Raw genomic sequence first — 21,890 nt, 5'->3', positions numbered from 1 at the left:
CCAAGACTCTGAACGATAACATGTAACCATATGCACTCCTTTATTCCATTCATTAACCGATACTCTGCTTCAGGTGTAGACAAGGCATCAATAGACTTTAATGTTGACTTCCAACTTATAACATAGTTCAATAAAGTGAAGATATAACACGTCAATGATCTTCTTCTCATCATATCACCACTATGGGCTATGGCCCGAGTCTGCATATCCAACCAAGTCATTATTTTGAATTTTAGCATCGTACACCAAGAAAATGTTAGTCATTCCCTTCAAATATCACATAATCCATTTGATTTGATTGCTTCCATGTGAGCTTTCCCCAAATTACTCATAAACTTGATTATCACATTAACTTCATGAGCCAAATCAGGTTTAGTACAAACCATAAAATACATGAGACGTCCAACAATACTTGAATATTGGACCATACTCATGTAATCTTTTTACTCATTTGTGGTGGGTATAGTGCTTTGATCAAGTTTAAATGTGTTGCCAAAAAAGTTCAAACATGTTTGGAATGATCAATATAGAACGATTGTAACACTTTCTCAATGTAGTTTTGTTGAAAATGTATATCAACATGAGTTACAAACTCCACATGATCTTTTACGTGAGTACTTGCGGTCACCCGGAGGGTATACAAACTTTGCTTATGACACAACCGATTCGTGAAAGAACTGTTCTGATACTTATCACAAAGTTTCACTCAAAGTCTAATAGCAGTCGTTTGATCGACAACCTCTCGTAATACTTCAACCGTCAAACTTTAAAATATAGCTTTTTTAGTGTATCATCCATGTCTTTCGGTAATTTTTCTTCTCTTTCCAAAGCAACTTCACAACCCTGTTGAACCAGAAAATCCCTCATCTTCACCTTCCATAATAACAAAGTCGTTCAAACATTAATTTTCTCCAACTCAAATTTAATCGATAAAGCAAACCGTAACTCTGATACCACTTTTCAAACGAGAATAATCACACACACACATACAATATTTACGTGGTTCGGTCGATATGAACTACGTCTATAAGTAGGAGAGGTTATTCTTATTCATAAGCTTGAAATCGGTATTACAATACAATACAAAAACATTTAAAGCCTAGCTATCAGCCATTATATATAAGCAAAATACAATGCAAACCCTAGCTAATAGCAGTCGTTTGATCGACAACCTCTCGTAATACTTCAATCGTCAAACTTTAAAATATACCTTGTTTAGTGTATCATCCATGTCTTTCGGTAATTTTTCTTCTCTTTCCAAAGCAGCTTCACAACCCTGTTGAACCAGAAAAGCCCTCATCTTCACCTTCCATAATAACAAAGTCGTTCAAACATTAATTTTCTCCAACTCAAATTTAATCGATAGAGCAAACCGTAGCTCTGATACCACTTTTCAAACGAGAATAATCACACACACACACACACACACATATATATATATATAATATTTACGTGGTTCGGTCGATATGAATTACGTCTATAAGTAGGAGGGGGTACTCTTATTCATAAGCTTGAAATCGGTGTACAATACAACACAAAAACATTTAAAGCCTAGCTATCAACCATTATATATAAGCAAAATACAATGCAAACCCTAGCTAAAATCGGGTTGGGCTTCTATTCCATTAGCTGGCCAACAACTAGGCTAATGGTCTTATCAATTGATGGTCCACCAACAAGTAGTCAACCGACTAATGGCCAACAAACTAGTGGTTATCCAACTACTTTTCATTCAGCTACCGGTCATCCAACTACTAGCCAACTAGCTATTGGTTAGCTTGTTGATGATTTTTAATTCTCAAGTCACATTTAACATTTTGTGTTATTTTTCATGTAGTACCTAGGGGGACTTTAAAGGCCATAATTTGTACATATAACTCATGTTAGACATGTGCAAGCAATCAAAGAAGACGAGAAAAACTGATACAAAGAATTTACGTGTTTCGGTCGATATAACCTATAATACTTATAGTAGAAAACTCTAATATGTCCATATCGTGGGGTCTCTACCCGCACACCCTATAAGATAAGTGTTTGTCGTGTACGACTTCAGATATAACGGCCCCCAACCAACTCCAAACACTTATTCATTCAAAATTGCCATTCCCGTTACTTCTTTTATTAATCCGTTTTGATATGGACATGTATCTTTTAGAGTAAATTACACTAATGGTCCCTATAATTAATTTGAAGTAAATTGCATGTTTGGTCACTAACTTATTTTTTTAACTCGGACGGTCCTTACTATATATTTTTGTTACACGTTGGGTCCTACCAGAAGTAAAAATACTATTTTGCCCTTAATGATATATTTTTATTTTTTTAATTCTTTTTTTATTATTTCAACAATTATTAAATAAAATAAATTATTAATTATTGTTTGCCCACCCCACCTTAAACTTCTTCCCTTCTCCTAAATGCACAAAACTACTCAGTTTTCCAGCACCAGCTCAGGTCACCATCTTCAACCACATATTCGATACACCATAAACTCAACACAAACTACCTAATATTCAACCATAAATCTGAAATACATCTAAAATCAAACGTGCAATACAAATCCAAAAAAAATCCAATCTGCAACTCAAATTTAAATCCAAAATCAAACATAAAATTTAAATCTAACATGCTACTCAAATCTAAATCCAATATCAAATTTGCAGCTCAAACTCAAATTAAAACACCAAAATCCCTCTGGCAAAAACAAAACAGAGATACAATCCAGATGCGAAAATCCCAAATACAATCCTATATGAAAATCGATTAAATAAAGACAAGCCTAGGCAAATCAATATACAAACAAACGAACCTCCATCTACGAGTCGACCCTAGCCTCCATAGCCAGTAAACAATTTACAGATCGAACAATTTGTAGATCGAATGAACCCTTAGGTGGTTAATCTTATAGGTAATCAAATCAAACAAGCTTTAGGTGGCGCTTTAGGTGGTGTTTTGGTGTTTGGATTGGTGGTCGGATTCGTGTGAATTACTTCTAGTGTTCGTCCAACTTACTTAGATTGGTCATATGTAATAGAGAAGAAGAGAGTAAAGTTGTGGGTAAGCCGACTACAGTCTTTTCTGGCAAGGTAGAGGATGACAGGACCAGAAGGCGACTTCACTGGAGGTGAGAGTCGGTTATGAGTGTTCAGAAAATCCATCTCTAAGAAATCATTTTTCGGATTAGGGTAAAAGGGTTTTCAAGGACAACTTGTTGCTAAGCTTCCTTACATAGAAGGGGTGGCATAGGCGGTGTACATTGGTGTTGGGATCAACAGATGCTGGTGGTGATGATTTTGCACCCGCCAAGGATGTTGGAAAAAAAAAAAGGTGTCGACGAGCTAAAGGGTGAGAGAAGAGATTAACCGGAGGTAGAAGACTTGTGTGTGGGATCTCTCTCTCTCTCTCCCCCTCCAACATCATAAAACCTTACATCTCCTCCAACCCCACCTCCACCATTTGCCACCATCATCGCCCTCCTTTGCCGACTTCTTCGACAACGAACCCCCACCACGAACCAGTGCACCGTTCTTTTTTCTCCCCACCACTACTACACCTTATTCTCCCTGTGCTACAACAATATATATCTCTCTATACAACCACCATCATCCACCAAAATGAAAACGACAATGACGGCGACACTAGGTACTAGATTAGAGTAGTCATTGTTGTAATCTCTCTCTATTTCTTTCTCCGGCGATGTCGAACCTTTGGCGAACTAGGGTTTTAAAAAAACGTAAAACCTTCATAGTGTAACCTATTAGACATGGACTTGCAACGCTTCAAAATCAAAACACGAAAACATTTTGAATGAAAAAATAAAAAATAAATAAATAAAGACCAAATGTGAAATTTGGGCAAATAAGGACTATTTCATTGATTCGTTCAAATCGGTATAATAATGGATAGAGTAGAGAGTACAAATTGAGAAAATGTTGATCTGTGATTGCTCGGTGGTACTATTAGTTTATATCCACGTGTCCAGGTCCTATCAACCAACGCTATACAAGAATTTGCTGTATCGAACACCATTACAATTTACAATCCATTTCCTTGTGATCTAAAGATCTAATCTAGAACCCTAGAGAAGTTTGTGTTTGCTGACTTTGCTCCTTCCTTCGATTCCATCTCCAAGATAAAGCATGAGTGAACCTGGAAAAGATGGCAATCAGCAGTACTACCAGCATCACCAGGATCAGCAACAACCGCCGCCGCCTCATGAGTACGGTACTTTCCAGGGCGTTCAAAACTATCCTCCTCCTCCGCCGGTAATCGGCTTCCCTCAGCCTGTTCCGCCTCCCGGATCATCAGGTGGACCTTCGGTCAACCCTTATGTTCATGGCTACCAGGCTGTCCCAGGTACGAATATGTCAAACCCCTTTAGATCAAAGTCAAATACCTCATCGATACGGTTGTTTCTTACCTTTTACCTGAAAATTCGCAATCTCTTGTTTACTCGATCAAGTCAAACAAGTTACAAATAAAACAGAATTAGCTCCTATATCTCGCAAAACGCAATGTGGATGTTCGGACTTTTACATCGAATATCAAAGAGCTACTCTACTAAATTCTTCGATTCAATTATGAAGCATTGTAGTGAACTATGAATTATTCACAAACTATTAGATGTAAATAATTGTTTTCTGATGAAATCGTATGAAATGTACGTTTGCTGTCTAATTGGCCTATTGAATGGGAATTGATTCCAATTTTGATCCCCTTTCTGTTGCTCTACTTATATTTGATTATTCATTGTGCAACACATCTCCGATCTAATGTCTCTTGTGACTTAAACCTGTGAGGTTTTTGCAAGGTTATAAATATAATAGTTTCCTACCATGATTTCTTAAATTTGATTTAGATATTACTGATCAGTCTCCCATCTTGGGGGAGTTATAATCATCACATCTAGTTCAACCCTAAGTAGATCTTAATGTCTGAACCTCCCTTTTTTGAGTTTAAAAGCAGAGGTGTTGTTGACAGATATCATCATTGCTAAAAAGCTCAGTTGAGTTGGATGATAAGTTATGTTAACATTCTATATGATGTTGCAGGTTATGCAGTTGCTGAAGGAAGACCTGTAACTGTGAGAGAAGGTCGCCTTCCTTGCTGTGGTATTGGTATTGGATGGTTATTGTAAGTTGCAAAATTTCTCCTTTTGTTCCAATTGTATAAAATAATAACATGTCATAAAATAAAAGAGGAACTAAACAAATACAATAACATAGGTTTTACTTTCAAATTAATTTATTGGTGGCTTTTAAGGGATTCGATAAAAGTTTACTATTTGTGAGAATGCAAGCATGCCTACCTTTATGAAGCTTTTTCTTGACTATTGCTTCAAAGGCAATTCTTACTTTTTTCTTTTTGTATGTGATAAAGCCTTTTTGTTTAGCCTTTTTAAAGTTAGTTACTACATAGTGGCTCTTGTTACTCATGTTATCTACTAATAACCACTATGAATATTTGATCAAATATTTATACTTTTATTTGTTTTTATTTTAAATTGTATATTTGTATGTCTGAATCATAGTATGGTGTATTTTTTTTTTTCTTTCCCTGAAGGTTCATTGCTGGTTTCTTCTTTGCAATGATCCCCTGGTATGTCGGAGCATTCGTTTTACTGTGTGCTGGATATGATGAACGCGAGAAACCAGGATATGTTGCATGCGTAATTGCTGTAAGATTTATACAATTTTATTAAAAGCAATTTTCTAAATTGTTTTATTAAAAAAAATTAGATCATTATTTTAGTAACATTTCCTTTCCTGTTACAGGCTATTATTGGAACAATTGCTGTGATTTCTGGTGTTGCAAACATTTGATGTCGGTTGTAGAATGGATATATGAAATCAATCAAGTTGTTTTTTTTTTTTTTTATTAAAAATTTAATTTAAATGGCTGTATTATGGTGTGAATTTGTATGGGTATCCATCCAGACTGAAGTTGATTATTGTATTTGCCTGTGTATAAACATGACCCGTATACAAAGTATTATGTCTAGTATTTCTAATTGTAACTTTTGTAAGTTTGTTAAGGAATCATATATTTAAATAGCCATTTGGGGGAGTGTTATTGTTCTCATTTTTTCTCGATTTGTGTAACAGTGTTTTTTTATATGGAACTAGTGTTTGGACCATCCGTGCGATGCTGTGGAAACTCGGTATGTTGAAAAATGCAGCTAGACACCATATATATCATGGAGACGATTAAACCATATAAAGTGAAGCAAAAAAAAAATATCAAATTAAAAGTTGGATACAAACAATTTTTTACGGAGGAGACGACGAAAATAAGACTTGAAAATCTATCCTAAAAAATGATAAATAAAAAGATTATTAAAAACTTATGTAAGGGGCAAAGAAATATAGTAAGAGACCAAATGTTAATATGTAAAATATTAATAATATAACTTTAAAACTATAAGAGATAAAAACTATTAAATAAAAATTAATTGAATGAAAAAGTGTAATCTAAACATATAATACGATCATCGCAAACTTATATATATGTACATATAAGTTTTCACCATGAGTTTTACAAAATAATAGAATTGATAAAAGAAAAAATATGGGTAAAATGAAAGTCAATACCCAAAGTTAAAATTAAAAAATAAAAGACTTAGAAGAAAAAAAAAAAAAGTATAACACAATAAAATATTTAACTGGCAAACACGTGACTTTCATTGGACTTTTTAGAAATTAGAGAAATTTTCCTTACCACATGATTTACCACATCTAACACTTTTTTATATCCTACGGTCAACATTCATTTTGAAATGAATAGTGATTTGCCTCACAAACCAATTTTGGCAATTAATATATAGATAATATGTAACAATGAATCATTTTAGGATGGAAAGTTTATCAGAAACATGTTTAATGGGTTGAGATACATGCGCATGATTCGTGTGAATTGCATAGGTTGATAAGAAACTAAAGTTATAACGTCTGTCATTTAATACAAAAATACATCCAAAACTTCGGATTTTTTTTTAATTTATTTAAACCATTGGTGTAGTTTAGTATTAACGTAACAAATAGTTATCAAAATACATAGTACAAATACATTCAGGACTTGAGGACTTGAGTTGGGTATTACAAAGTTTCTTACAAAATATAAAGCGTACACACTAAACTAGACTCCTCCATGATAGCTTTCCCTCTATTTGGATCGCTAAGCCAACACTCCTAAAGTAAGCTAAAACTTGGTTAATAATAATAACTCAACGATATCATTTCACATAACATTAATGAATGTAGGATGATGTCAATGATCAACTCTTCATCGAAGTTCACATTCAACTTCATCAAGCAATCCACATATCACTGCATCTTTTACAAGTGGATCGTGATGGACTTTCCATCATTCATTTTGGTTGTGATCATAGAAGCAATGATCTCATACATTTCCTGCCGAGCATTTTGATGGTACATTTCCATCAAATCTTGGTGTATTTCGTAGGGCAAGAAGTCAGCAGTCATGGTAGCAATCATAATGCACGACACATTTGTTGCATCTTTCTCATGAACCCTGTATTCCTCAATTTGTTCGAGAGTAGCAGTTTGTTCATCAATCTCCTTCAACTCTATATCGAGAACATATTTTTTGTCCTCGTAGCGAAGGGTCATACAAATGTTTCTTATCCAATCGTTAAAGTTTGTGACAACCCAAAATTATTTCCGTCATTATAACCCATTTCCGTTAAATAGAATATTCTATTTTATAAAAGTTCCGTTAATTTAGGGTTGACAAGATAAATAAATGTTTTATTTTATTTGTATTTTATGTTAATATTATCGTAACAAAATAAATAAAACTCGTAAATTTCATTTCCATTTAGTTGGAAAAAGTTTATTTTTATTACGACCATTTAACCGGGTAAAAAATTTAAACCTCGTTAAACATAAGTATCGGGTAGTCGAATACCGGGTACAACACCCAAGCCTTATATAAAGGAGGGTGGGCATTCCATAGAAACCTTTTACCATACTAGACCCACTTTCTCTCTCTACTCTCTCTCCTCAAGTCCGATTTCATCCAAAAACCACAAGTTTCCGCCTCCAAAACGTAAGTTCTCTTACCCTAACTTGTTCTAGACATCATTGGTTTGTGTTTTAACCCAAAAATCATGCAAGAAGGCTGAAAAAGAGGAGTTTACGGCCTAAGAACCTCCTTAGGCCGTAAACCCCTAAAATGTTGTCAAAAGTGCCAAATTTCTTCCCTTTAAGCTTAGAAACAAGTTTTGGACTTAACCTAGGAGTGTTTGAACCTTGAATGAACAATTTTTAGGGCTTGAAAGAGGGTTTACAGTCCAAGCACATGCTTAGACCGTAAACACCCTCTAAACATGCAAAACAAGCCCAACAACACTTCCAAACCCCATTTTAGGCTTTGATATGACTTAGGGACTTGCTATTTCGGCCTTGGAGCACCTAAATCTTGTCAATTGAAGGGAAAACTAGATTTTACGGCCCAAGCATATGCTTAGACCATAAACTCCCTTAAAACATGCCAAATGAGAGTTTAAGTCCCCTAAAGAGCCTTATACCTTCACTAGAACTTGTTAGGAATGAACCAAGGGCCTTGTAATCAAAGAATGGAGGTGTCCAAGAGTTTACCACCGTAAACCATGGGGTTTACGACCGTAAACTCCCAAGGAGTGGTCCTTGGACCGTAAACTCCAAGGGAGTACACTTTTGGAACCTTAAACACCCCTATAGCCTTGTATATTACCTTAGAACCACTTCTAGAATCACATGAGGCTTGAAAACACTCAATTTCACCCCTCCCATGAGTTTACGGCCGTAAACTCATGGGGGATGTGGTCTCCCAACCGTAAAGTCACTTAAGGTGAGTTTTTGAAGAGTAAACTCCATGGTGAGGTCTTATAGTCTTTCCTTGCAACCCATTAGCCTTCTAGCACTCAACCATAGAACTTTTATTTACACTAGGATGTCGCTATGTGTTTATTTAGAGTCTAAATCACTAATTACTTGTAAACATATGTTTCCATATGTTATTAGGGTCCTAAAGGGTGTTCAAGTCTTTACTTGACACTAAACGCTCATCCGACACTTCCACCCGATCAACTCATTGCAGGTGAGTTCATACCCCTTAATGAACCTTTCTAAATGTTTTTACATGTTTTAGGAGGGGAATACAAGTGCAATACTACAAGTTTTATTATCAAATCATATGTGATTTACAATTTATCATCAAAAAGAGATTTCTCTACACTTATAGATACTTATCAATAATGTTGTGTTAACTAATTATCAAATGCGTTTTCAAGGTTAAATTGTTATTAAACTATTTTCAAAGCTATGTTTCAACTACTTTCCTTTTTAAAATATATCTACACTAATATACTTACATAAGTAAGACTTGAAGGACTTAGGACCGATAGCTCGCCTTATTTCCTGTTCTTGTTTGATGTGGTCTTAGGGTATTGGTTGTTCGTCCGACTATCATTGATTTCTTAGTTATATATTATATATATTTGTGCTAGATATGAAAGTTCTCATCTTATTCATTACCTTTGTTGATCAGAGGCAGAAATTCTCACACTCTAGTTAACTATAATAGGTATAGTTAAGGCTATCGCTCGTTACCTCTACTACTACTATACTCACTATAACTGTTAATATTACAAGGTAATGCAAGTATAAGAGAACACTCTACTTACTATACTAAAAGTCTACAATACAAAAGCATAAGAGAATTCACTAATACAAAGTATAACACTATACCTCTATAATGCACTCTACCGCGCTTACACCATGTGACCAGGGCTTCCCGGAAGGAAAGCAACACTACATGTATAGATCTATATCGAACTGACACTATTACATCCCAACTGTTAACTACAGTCCGAGCAGACTAGGCCTAGGGATGGCACTACATCACTTCACTACGAATAACTGAGAAGGTCATCGGACACTCTATTATCATACAGTTGGTCACATGAAGGGTTACACTATATCCAAACAAATACACTAAGACTTAAAGTCTAGGCTAATATCCCGAAGTAATTAAAGATCTATTAATAACTAAAGTTACACCACTACTACTGTTAGGAGGCATAACATTTCTTCAACTATGTTACTCACATGAGATTTATTACTATATTTTTTTTACAATTGAATGTTTCAAAGATAATACTCTTACACACTCAAAGGATTGATTTACAAATGTACCTCTCTGGAAAATATAGGATTTTCTAGGGATTTCTACTACTCATAAACATAAGTTTCAGTTTTTGTATTACATGTTCGTAAAACTCTTTACACAAACAACGACACTAAAATCTTATGAACTCACCAGCTTTATGCTGATACTCGTTTTCAAAATAACTTGTATCCTCAGGTCAAAGATAGACAGGTACTGGTGCAACTTTTGGAGAAGATGGAGCACATACAAGACCCATCTTTTCTTTTGTTATACTTTCGGTGTCTATTAAACTATACAGAACACATTTGTAATTATTATCACTATATTAATGAAATGGTTGTTGTTTCTTGTTTTTACTATTATGCAATTGTAATGATACTGTACATGACGTCCTCCACCCCAGAACATATTCCGCCGTTCTCGGTTTTGGGGTGTGACAAAGTTTGACCCACCGAAGATAGTTCTTCCAACCAAGTTCATGAGGGAGAATGAGCTAGAAGGGTTGGAGCTTGAAGCATTGTTTGGGATAGACATCTGAAAAGAAAAAGAACAAAGTTTAGATTAGATGAAAATCCTTAATATTACACCCAAATGAAATATTAAGGTTAGGACCCAACACAATATTTTACAATTCAGAAGAGGGATGCCGTAATCCAATTGCAAAATATTTGAAGGTAAGTAAATAATGATTTACTAATTTCCACCATGAAAAACGAAAATGATTATTAAGTTTTAATTGGATTAAAATTCCTAAATTCTTTTGAGATTCATTTAAATTTTCATTGACATGTTTAAATCTCAATTGTGCCCTTCAAGTTTGTGACTGGGATGCCGATGATCACAAATAAGGTGTGAATAACCATGCAAATATACTTGGTACTCTTAATGTTACAAATCACCTAATCAATGTGTCGGTTAACCACACACGTTCCATTGATCTATGATTAACATCAAGTTACCCTTTGCCACCCTTGTTAGTCCCAAATTAATGTGTCGGTTAACCATACACACTCCACTAACGACTTAGTAAAGGTGTAAAGTGCAATTTCATGGAATAGCACCATTTTCATATTTTCCTAAAGTAACTAAGATTGATAATTTAATAAAACATTTAGTTACTTTATAATTATCATTATACTTTCAACGAGAATTAATGTCTTATCCTACTCGTTCGGCTCACGACCTTCCACCAGTCAAGGAAGCGGTGAGTGAGAGTGGACACCCATTAAACCACAATTTTATAGGCAGTAACCTTATACCCCCTTATAGACCGACTTCGTGAATGAGTCTTGCTAACGGTAAGACCGACTTGTCTTATATATATATATATATATATATATATATATATATATATATATATATATATATATATAAGTAAACTTATAATATTATAATAGTATAAGGGTTGAATTTTAAACTTTTAAAATTCTAAAGTTTGGAATTAAATGTTTCATTAGTGAGACTTTACGAATTCCAAAACTTGAGGACAAGTTTTCTAACTTTTCAAAACTTTTGGTTTCCATAACTTATGAAAACTTATGAGTTTTAATGTTCATGAATGAGACTTTTCATATAACTTGAGCACAAGTTAGAAAACTTGCTTCAAGAACAACGTAGATCAATTTTAACTAACAACATTATCATATAATATACTGTTGATATAATCTAACACATATAGCAAGACAATTCATATAAAATAATACAAATAATTATCTTATGATCTTAAAATTTGACAATTGTCCTTTAATTGGATGAGGATCATCATTAACAAATTATAAAATACAAATTTTATGATTACAAAACAGTTTGTGGTAATGATCTTAGTCCAATTCTGGCCAAAAACTCAAAATTATGCAACCAGAAGCCTTTACTCGATGAGTACATGAACTAGACTCGTCATCTTGCCCTTTTAGTGAGTGAACTCGTTGAGCCAGTCAGTGGACTCGGCGAGTTCATCAGTCAGAGGCTAGAAAATCGATTTTTCCAACTTTGAAAAATAATCAAGCATCAAATATAATAGAAAACAATCCTAGGCTCTGATACCACTGTTGGGTTTTAAGCATTATAACAATCCTATGGTGCACATACAACCCTAGATGCTTTGGATCTATGTTTTCTCTAATTATACATGCAATTTCAATTTTTCCAAAGCATACATCCTAACTAGCATATAATAAAGGATATACAACATAAAAACCATGTTAGATGATGTCACACCTCAAAACCGGTACGGCGGAAACGTTCTGGGGTGGAGGATGTCATGTCAAGTATCACAACATATGCAATATAGTAATCAAAGTACAACAACCATTGCATTAATAGTAATTATTTTACATAGGTTACATTTAAGAACATCGAAGTAAATACAGAGAATAACATAAAGTGCAGCTCGGTACAAGGCTGTCTTTGCAAAAGCTCCTGGAGTGTACCTGCCTATTTATGACCTGAGAATATAAGTTATTTTGAAAGCGAGTATCAACATTTTAATGCTGGTGAGTTCATAAGTATTTAATGGCATTGATATAAATACATGTTTTTCTTCAAAATAATCTCATAAAAGATGGTGGTTTAGAATTTACAGAGTATTAGAATCCTTTCCAGAAAATCCTATACTTTCTAATAAAAGTAGTCTTCTACCAAGACCCAATTATTTTATGTTTAAACCAAGGAGTATCTCTACTAAAAAACAGTCTTCTACCAAGACCCGACCGTTTTATATTTAAGGAGTAATTTCCCCCAGAAGTACTATCATTATCAAAATATAGTTTATACTTTAAAGAATATGTGAGAAGATCACAAGCAAAAGTAATAGGGAAAATAATATTTTACCTCAACAGTAACACTGTTGGCTAAAAGTAAATAAAACATAGACTCCAGGTCGTATTGAATGAACCATACGCCTCACAAAGTCTAAAGGAATGAAGTACAGAATCCAGACGGTATTAAGTCAACAATACGCCTCGGAGAGTCTAAAAGAATGAAATAAAGACTCCAGGAAGTATTAAGGGAACAATACGCCTCAGAGAGTCTAAAAGAATCAGGGAACAATACACCTCGGAGAGTCTAAAATAACATTTAATCTTATGTGGATTAGTTTAACGGTTTAAAGTGTGGCCTAGTATATAACCAGGAAAATATATCATGATGGTTTCATATATAGAAAATACTGTGATAATACTTATTACCTTAAAGCCATGAATTATAAGGTAAATGTAAAGATACTCGTAACCATACTGATTAGTGATCGAATACTTGACGACCTGCTGGCGTTAGAATGAATGTGACATTTGTTACCCCTTGGCTTGGTCGGTCAGGACTGTAGCTAGCAGTCAGGATGTGGGAGTGTCTGTCCCGTATAGATCTATATACAAAATGCCCGCTCTCCCTCCAAGAAACTCTGGTTACCAACGTGACAATGGTGGAATCCGCGTCATGAGGATGTATTTCGTGTTTTGATTTCTATAAACCTTTCCTTTTACTAAAAGTATATGTTTTAGGATATAGATATAACTAAGTTCTCCTTCATGAGTGTTATGGTTCGTTTCTAAACTATACCTATTATAGTTTACTTGAGAGGTTATCTAGATGCCTTTGCTACCCAAAGGTGATGAATTGCTTGATGGAACTTTTATGACTATATATGTATACATGATATATAATTAATATTTAAACGACCTTTGGACAGATAACCGTTACCCTAAAGCCATATCCAAACGAGGAAAAAGAATTAAAGCGGTTTAGCCTTCCTAAGCCCTTTAAACATTTCTTATATAACCATACATATACAGGCATGCATTTGACAATATAAAAGTATAAAAAGAAGTTTTTGGTAAAACCTTTGGAAAATCTATAAATAAGGATCTATGACTTGATGTCAGTTTATAAAAACAAGATTTGAAAACCTTTAGCTGGATAAGACAGTTTAACATGCATAAATCTATTTGCTAGACAGTTATTAGTCACATGTGATTCATCTAATAACTTACTAGTTCAACTTGTATTCCCCCCTCCCCCCAATAAAAGCATTTAAAATCATTTAAAAAGGTTGATTAAGGGGTATGAACTCACCTGACGTGGGTGATTCGGATGGTATAGAATGCTATGTGTCAAGTGAGGACTTGAACACACACTCAGATCCTATTTAACATATAATGATACATTTAAGACTCTAATTAGTCATTTAATAACTAATTATGCAAGTAAAGACATCCTAATACATGACAACACTTTACCACAAGTGTTAGGAGCACTAAGGGTTGCACATAAAGAGAGTATGGCCTCACATTGGAGTTTACTCCTCAAATGGTGGACCTTATGAGTGTTTACGGTTTCTAGACCACTTTCCCCATGAGTTTACGGTTATAAACTCATGGGGTTATGGTGTCATTGGGTGTTCTAAGGTCTTATACTACTCAAGGAAGTAAGCTAGACTCGAATTAAGAGCTTAGGAAGTGACTAGGGCTCAAAATGGACCCTTGGTGGAGTTTACGGTTGTAAACACATGAGTTTACGACCTTAAACTCATGTTTGCCCACCCATTTCATGTTTTGGTGTTTCTAGGTTAAGCATGCAAGGTTCTAGTCACTTATACAAGCCATAGGGGGTGTTAGGGGCACAATATCACCCTTTATAGAGTTTACGACCAAAGGACCAATTCCTTATGAGTTTACGGTCGTAAGCTCTATGTGGACATGTTTTCTTTGATGTCTAAGGCCCCTAGTTCAATGGTGGTTGGTTCTAGGCTAAGTTCTGGGCATAAGGAAGGAAGGAAGGGCATCATTGCACCCTTAAAGGGAGTTTACGGCCCAAGAACATGCCTTGACCGTAAACTCTCTTCCAACCCTTGTTTCTTGATGTTTCTAAGGCCTAAACATGTTAAACCTAGTGTACAACGAGTTAGAACAAGAGTACTTACGATCTAGGGCTCGAATGGTGGGTTTTGGCCCAGAACACTAGTGTGTGTTCTTGGTGAAACTTGAAAATCTACACACATGGAATGATTTCATGGATGAAACCATGTAAGATCACTAGCTTAAGTAAGATATCAAATAGTTGGGACAATAAACTTACGAGTTTTGAAGATCGGGGACGAAGATCGGGATGATAGTTGAGAGGATTTCAGCCAAAGGAAAGGAGGGAATGAACAAATGGCCACATTTTTCCTTATAAAGTGGAGTTTATGGCCCACATGGAGTTTACGGTCGTAAACTCCCATGTGGTGGCTGTGAACTCCAGCTAAATGTGTTTCAGGCCCGTTCGTTGTACTATAGCTTCGGCAGATAAACCCCAACACTTATTCCTTAAGTGTATTGGGCTCAGAACGCTCGAACGGACTTTAAATTGTGCTAAATGATAGTAGGAATAAGTCCGACAATAATTTGGGTTGACTGGTTGAGCCTTCAAAGCAATAGAAAATTTTGGGTTGTCACAGATGAATACCTCTTGATGTAGTTTGTAGTGTTGGAATAGTGTCTAAGGTTGCAACTATATTAGGCAAGTATTTGACCCGATTATGCATGGTCCTTTTGGGTTACCTTCACCATAGCAACTTGATAGGATGATTTATTATGAGAGAATAGATATTATTAATATATTATGGGAATAATATAATGAATAATAATATTGTTATTTGATTAATATAAGTCATAGATTAATTAGTATTAATTTGGTGACTTAAAGAGATTAATTAAATAAGAGGGTATAAACTGTCAATTGTTTGATAGTTACACTTTGGGCTGTAAATCCTTATAGGATAGAGGGTGGATGATTTCTAGGGCTAAGGATAGCCATAAAATCATCTAAGGCATATCTTTGATAAGGATTAGGATTGCTTAGAGTCTAAGTTATCCAATTAGGGTTTAAGGGTGAAACCCTAGGAGCCTTACAAGTATAAATAGACCCCTTGGGATAGGGAAATCGTGACCTCCTCTACAGCAAGGAAACCCTGGCCTATTTCCTCTTCTCTCCTCTCTCTCAAATCATTCTCTCTGCTAGTTGGTGTTTGTAAGCCATTAAAGGGGTGACAATTGTGACTCTAAAGCTCCAAGAACAAGAAGATCAAACAAGTGTTTCAAGGTATGCTTCTAACTCTGGTTTTGTATTGTTCTTATACCTAATTAGCCATTAGAAGTCTTGGATTCAATGCATGTTTAATTAGAGAAACCTAGATCCAAGCATTAGGGTTTGTATGTGCACATAGGAATGTTCATATGACCAAAACCCAATAGTGGTATCAGAGCCTAGATTGGTTTCTATTAAATTGTTGCTTGATTGTTTGAATCTTACCTACAAAATTCGATTTTTGTGTTTCTGAGTCATGGACTCGGCGAGTCCCATAGTGGACTCGGCGAGTTGGCCTGACTCAGCGAGTCCGAGCGTCAGGAAGAGCCAAAATCGGGATTTTTTCATATTTATCTTATGGAAACCTACCTTTATCATATTAGATCAACCCAAATCCGATTTTATGATATATATGACTATATTTTTGATCTAATTGAAGATATTTATCAATTAATAAAATATTTAATTTCCTTATATGATAATTATTAATTATTTTGATTAAATTGGTAAATTGTTTTTTCAAGAAATCATAAATAAATCAAATATGGATAATTATGTGATTAATTGTTAATTTGAATTATTTGTTATTTGATCCTTTATGTTTTAAATGTTTAAAACTTATCCTCAAGTTTTGAAATTTATGTTTTGTGATTAAAAGTTTAATTTAGACAATTTAAATTTCAAACCGTAGAATTTTACAAGTTTAAAATCCAACCCCATACTAATATAATATTACAAGATTAATATCTATATATGTATAACTTAAATGCTAGTCTTAACGTTAGTAGGCCTCATTCACGAAGCCGGTCTATAAGGTGGGTATAAGGTTGCGGCCTATAAAATGGCGCTTAATGGGTGTACACTCACACCCACCGCTTGCTTGATCGGTGGAGGGTCGTTAGCCGAACGGGTAGGATAGGGCAACCTCATCCTCTCATTAAAAGTATAATATGAAATACAAAGTAACTACATGTTTTATTAAAATTTCCCAATCTTAGTTACTTTAGGAAAAGTGAATTGATGCAATCCCATGAAATTACACTTTGCACCTTGCTAAGAAGTTAGTGGAGCGTGTGTGGTTTACCGGCACACTAATTGGTTCTAAGCGAAGGTGTCAAGGGGTGATTCATTGTTTATCATAGTTCGATGGAGCGTGTGTGGTTTACCGGCATATCGAATAGGTGATCGTTACAATGAAAGCACCATGTGAATTTGCATGGTAATTCACACCCGCTTTGTGATCCTCGGTATCCCAGTCACAAACAAGAGGGGTATATCGAGATTTAAACATGCCATTGAAAAGTTCCAATGAATCTCATCCAAACCTAGGAATTCTCAATACATTTAGGACTTAAAGTTATGTTTTTCATGGTGGAGAATTAGTGAATCGTCATTCACTTACCTTCAAATTGTTTGCATATTAGATTACGGCATCCCTTTTCTAATGTGTAAATATTGTTGTTGGATCCTAGCCCTAATTTTCTTATTGGGTGATAATTAGGGATTCATATTCTAATCTATCTTTGTCCTTTCTATTTGTAGATGTCGAACGCTAACAATGCTGTTGCGAGTTCATTCACTTTGATGAGCCTTTGTCAAAAGGTCACCTTCGATGGAATGAACTTTAGTGAATGGATAAGATCATTCGCACGATTGCTCGCTATGAGGATAAGGAGTATGTCCTCGATGAGAAGCTCGAGAAAATCAACCCTAAAATCGCTACTCCGGCTGAAATGACCGCTTTTGAAACTCATGAGCGTGATGCAACGAAGGTACATTACATCATGATCGCCACAATGAACTCCAAATTCCAAAAGTCCTACGAGGACATGTATCCGTACGAAATGCACCAAGACTTGTTGGATAGATACCATCAAAACACGAGACAAGAGCGTTATGAGATTTTCACTAAGATGATTTCGCTAAGATGGGTCATGGAGAGTCTCTTATCGTGCACCTGCAAAAGATGCAAAGGTATGTCGACCGTCTTCGCAAGTTAAATGTTGACTTTGAGGAAGACTTGGCGATCGACATGGTACTTCACTCCTTGCCTCCAAGTTACAATCAATTTAGGATGAACTATCACATGAACAAAGAAGAGGTCACCCTAAGCAAACTCCAAGGTCTCTTGAGGGTCGTTGAGAGCAACTTCAAGGACAAGTCTGTTGCACCAACTCCCAATCCGCCCACCGCTCCTGTCTTGGCAATTGGACAAGGAAAGGGAAAGAAGAGGAAGGCTTCGTCCAAGAACTATCACAAGGTTAAAGCCCGAGATGGTGCCTCTTCTAGTGGGACCAAAGTTGATCCCGCGAAGCCCTGCCCTAACCCGAAGGAGGCAGAGTGCCACCACTGCCACAAGATAGGACACTGGAAGAGAAGCTGCCCAGAGTACCTGCAAGCCATCAAGGAAGGAAAGATCAAGCCATCTTTCGCAGGTATATACACAATTAAATCTAACGATTCATCTCATGATACTTCTTGGGTTCTTGATACCGGTTGTGGTTACCACATTTGTTCTAATGTGTAGGGACTAAGAAGAAATAGAGACGTGGAGCATGGAAGAATAAATCTAATCATGGGGAACAGAAGATCGTCGCTTGTGACCAAGATTGGAGTGTATTCTTTAGTGCTTAGGAATGGTTTGTCTTTAGATTTAAACAATTGTTGCTATTCGCCAGAAATGGCTAGAAACATCATTTCATTTCATGGTTTGTATAGAAAAGGTTTTAGATTTTCTTTTAATAATGAGAATGGTTCTATTTTAGCTTATCTGAATGGTGTCTTTTATTTTGAAGTTATACCATGTAATGGAATTTATGAAACTGTTATGATTGTTGATAACTTAGGAAATGATGTTTTATGCATGGATTCTTCCAATGGTATGGATAAGGCATCCTTGTGGCATTATCGTCTTGGACATGTCAACAAGAAACGCATAGCCCAACTCTAAAAGGATGGAGTGTTGGAGTCATTCGACCTTAGGGAAGATGACTGATGAGTTTAAAAATAAACTTGAAGATCGATTAGATCTATGAAACAGGTAGAGAAATAACCAGATAAACAATAAGAACAAGCAAATGGATCAAAAGGTGTCGAATGATTAATAAACAATCCTCAGAAGAGCTCGATAAAGAACATCAACTGTAGAGGATTTTAGGGTTTACAATAATCAATGAGAATGACGACCGCTGACATATACGCATACATGCATGCATATATTTATATTAAAACCCTAACAGTTTTTCTAAGAAAAAGAAGGCTAATCTAGATAACCACGGATTGACAAGCCCAATCCGGCTGTAAAACAAAAAGGGCCCAAGATGCAACACAATAATCTTCAACAATCTCCCCCTTTGCGTCTTTGGCACAGAGGCTTCATTCCCTTTTAACAGCAGAAGGTTTCTTCACCGTCTCAAAAATCCTCGGTATAATGGCCAGAATGTGATGCCTGAAAGTGATATACCACCGATGCATATCAGTGAAGTTCTTCTTGTCAGCTGTAGAGTTCTGCTTGCATTGGTGAATGATGTTTATGATATGCTCCAGACAATCTGTTGAAAACAGATGCTTGTCTACCAAAGCAAACAGAAACTTGTGCCTATCGCCTCTTGTGAACATGACCGTCAGATTTGAAGAGTCAATTTGCCCTAACTTCATTTTGTGCACATCTCCTGTATTGGAAGTAGGCTTGACGGTCGGTTTATTGTTCATTATTTTTGCTATTTCCTGATCCATAGTGGCAAGCTCATGGATATAGGAAGCCAACATTCTTTTGAGATGTTTCAGAATCGGTTCATACTCTCTTTGATTGGAGAGAAGAATGTTGTATAGCAGAATCCAATCATGAGGATTCAAACTGGGAAGATCTGCCAGAGAAACAAAATGTTCTGTGTTGGCCGTTCCTCTGTTGACTTTGAAGTTAACGTTCACAAATTTCCCAGCCTGTGTTGGTTTCAGTACCTTGACCTTTATTATCTTCTGTGCACTCCATGTCAAGTATTGTGGTTGACCATACTTCAAATAAAAATCTATTAATTCTCTGTCAACCTTCAAGTTTGGATGAGGGACATCAGCAGTGACATCGAAGCAATGAAATGTAAAAGCCTTTCGTGTGATTGGCATGTCAAACTGCGAGTCTTTGGTATTCTCACACTCAAAAGATGCAATCGGTTCCAACCAATACATGGAGGGAAACTCAATCGCTTGATTAATGAGTGTGTCTCTGTCCCATTCTGGGAACAGAGTCTTCTTGGCCTGTAGAGCATCCTCATCCTCCTTGATTCTTCTTTCTTTGGCCTCTGCCTCTCGAGCTATTTTCAGTGTCTCATCCAGCTCTTTGTCTCTTTTCTTTCGTTGAAGAGCTTCAGCGATAGTTTCATCAGTATCTGACTCGCTCTCAACAAGTAATTGTTTTCCAGAACCCGAAGCTAAATTAACCTTCGGTTCTGTCTTTGGTGTACCCTCCTCTCCCCCTTGTCTCGGAAGAACAAGCTTCTCCGAGACACCCTTCATTTCGCTCAAAATGTTAATCGTAGGAAGGAGTTTAGCCTGGAGATGTTGTCTGATGGTAAGGGTAAGAAAGGGATCATGAGTGTCGAGGACAGTTGTCAACATATTCTTGACATCGCCAGCGCAACCTTGAAGAACAGTCCGCTGAGTTTTCAGCAAAGAGATTTCTTGTTGTGCCTGGGCTAGTTGTATCTTCTGAAGGTCAATAGTTGCCTGATGCTTGACAAGATCCTCTTTTAAATTGCTCTCTGCTGCTAGAGAAGCAAAACGTGAATCCAAAGATTGGAGAAAAGAGGTGGATTCAGTTTTGAGGTCAGTACGCAGAGCCTCAAACTTGGAGGTTTCACCCTGAAGGGTAGCCGAAAAGGAGTCCACAGACGTTTGATACTTGGCCGCATTAGCATCAGCATGTTCTTTGAGAGAATCGAGAAAAATCTGAGTTGTGTGAACAACCTCAGAGACTTCCTTTGTAGGTTTGGAGCATGAAGCGGCTGAGTTGTCAATGGCATCGGTGGAACGATCCAGAGCATCAGTATACGTCTTGATTGCAGACTCGATAAAGGCTTTCAGTACCACACCCCCATAGGCTTTATTATCAGCCAACAAACTATTGAGTTTGTCGTGAATTTCTTGAAGCTGCTGACTGGTAATAGGGGTATCTGCATCAGTATCTGTGGGAATCCGGTATGGGCTATAATAAAGAGAATCGTACTCTTCATCATCACCGCCCAAAGTAGCACCGGAGGTTGAGGATGGAGAAGGTGATGGTGGGATGTTAATGAAAGGGGTTTCAACCACAGTAGTAGCCCCTGTATCAGATATATTGACAGTTACTGGTGGTTGGGAAGAAGTGGTAGTAACGGATTCGGTGATGATTGGAGTAGGGATCGAAGATGTAGGAATAGTAACAGAGAAAGGAATGGTTGAAGTCGGTAAAGAGGTTGGTTCTTTTGTAGTGGGAGGGATGATGATAGGAACAGAAAGTGGGACCTTCTATTTCGGTGATGGGGGTGGGGTAGGAATTTTAGGAGAAGGTGGAGGAGAGGGTGGTTTTGTAATTTTGGGAGATGCTGGTGGAGAGGGAAGATGAGTATCTGTAGGAGAGGATGGTTGTTGAGGAGACTGAGCAGTAGTTGGCTCTGTTGGGGAAG

General features: G+C 36.3%; 1 protein-coding gene across 1 annotated transcript; it reads left to right on the top strand.

The window, feature by feature from the left end:
* Positions 1-3,995: 3,995 nt before the first annotated feature.
* On the top strand, positions 3,996-6,081 carry LOC145046594 (large ribosomal subunit protein eL20z-like). Its single transcript, XM_078994880.1, has 4 exons — positions 3,996-4,356; positions 5,052-5,133; positions 5,563-5,677; positions 5,775-6,081. Exons 1-4 carry the CDS (start codon positions 4,140-4,142, stop codon positions 5,820-5,822), a joined length of 462 nt encoding a protein of 153 aa, XP_078851006.1. The 5' UTR covers positions 3,996-4,139; the 3' UTR covers positions 5,823-6,081.
* Positions 6,082-21,890: the final 15,809 nt, after the last annotated feature.

Source organism: Lactuca saligna, chromosome 5, assembly GCF_052625555.1.
Source record: "Lactuca saligna cultivar CGN05327 chromosome 5, ASM5262555v1, whole genome shotgun sequence".
NCBI classification, from domain to species: domain Eukaryota; kingdom Viridiplantae; phylum Streptophyta; class Magnoliopsida; order Asterales; family Asteraceae; genus Lactuca; species Lactuca saligna.
Note: the sequence above shows the minus strand (reverse complement) of the source record. Positions and strands in the feature narration are given on the sequence as shown.

Excerpts from the sequence above, each read along its gene's own strand:
- LOC145046594 (XM_078994880.1), top strand. The coding sequence starts at position 4,140 with ATGAGTGAACCTGGAAAAGATGGCAATCAGCAGTACTACCAGCATCAC. Across the intron at positions 4,357-5,051 it reads TGGCTACCAGGCTGTCCCAG|GTTATGCAGTTGCTGAAGGA; the intron begins GTACGAATATGT and ends ATGATGTTGCAG. Across the intron at positions 5,678-5,774 it reads ATGTTGCATGCGTAATTGCT|GCTATTATTGGAACAATTGC; the intron begins GTAAGATTTATA and ends TTCCTGTTACAG.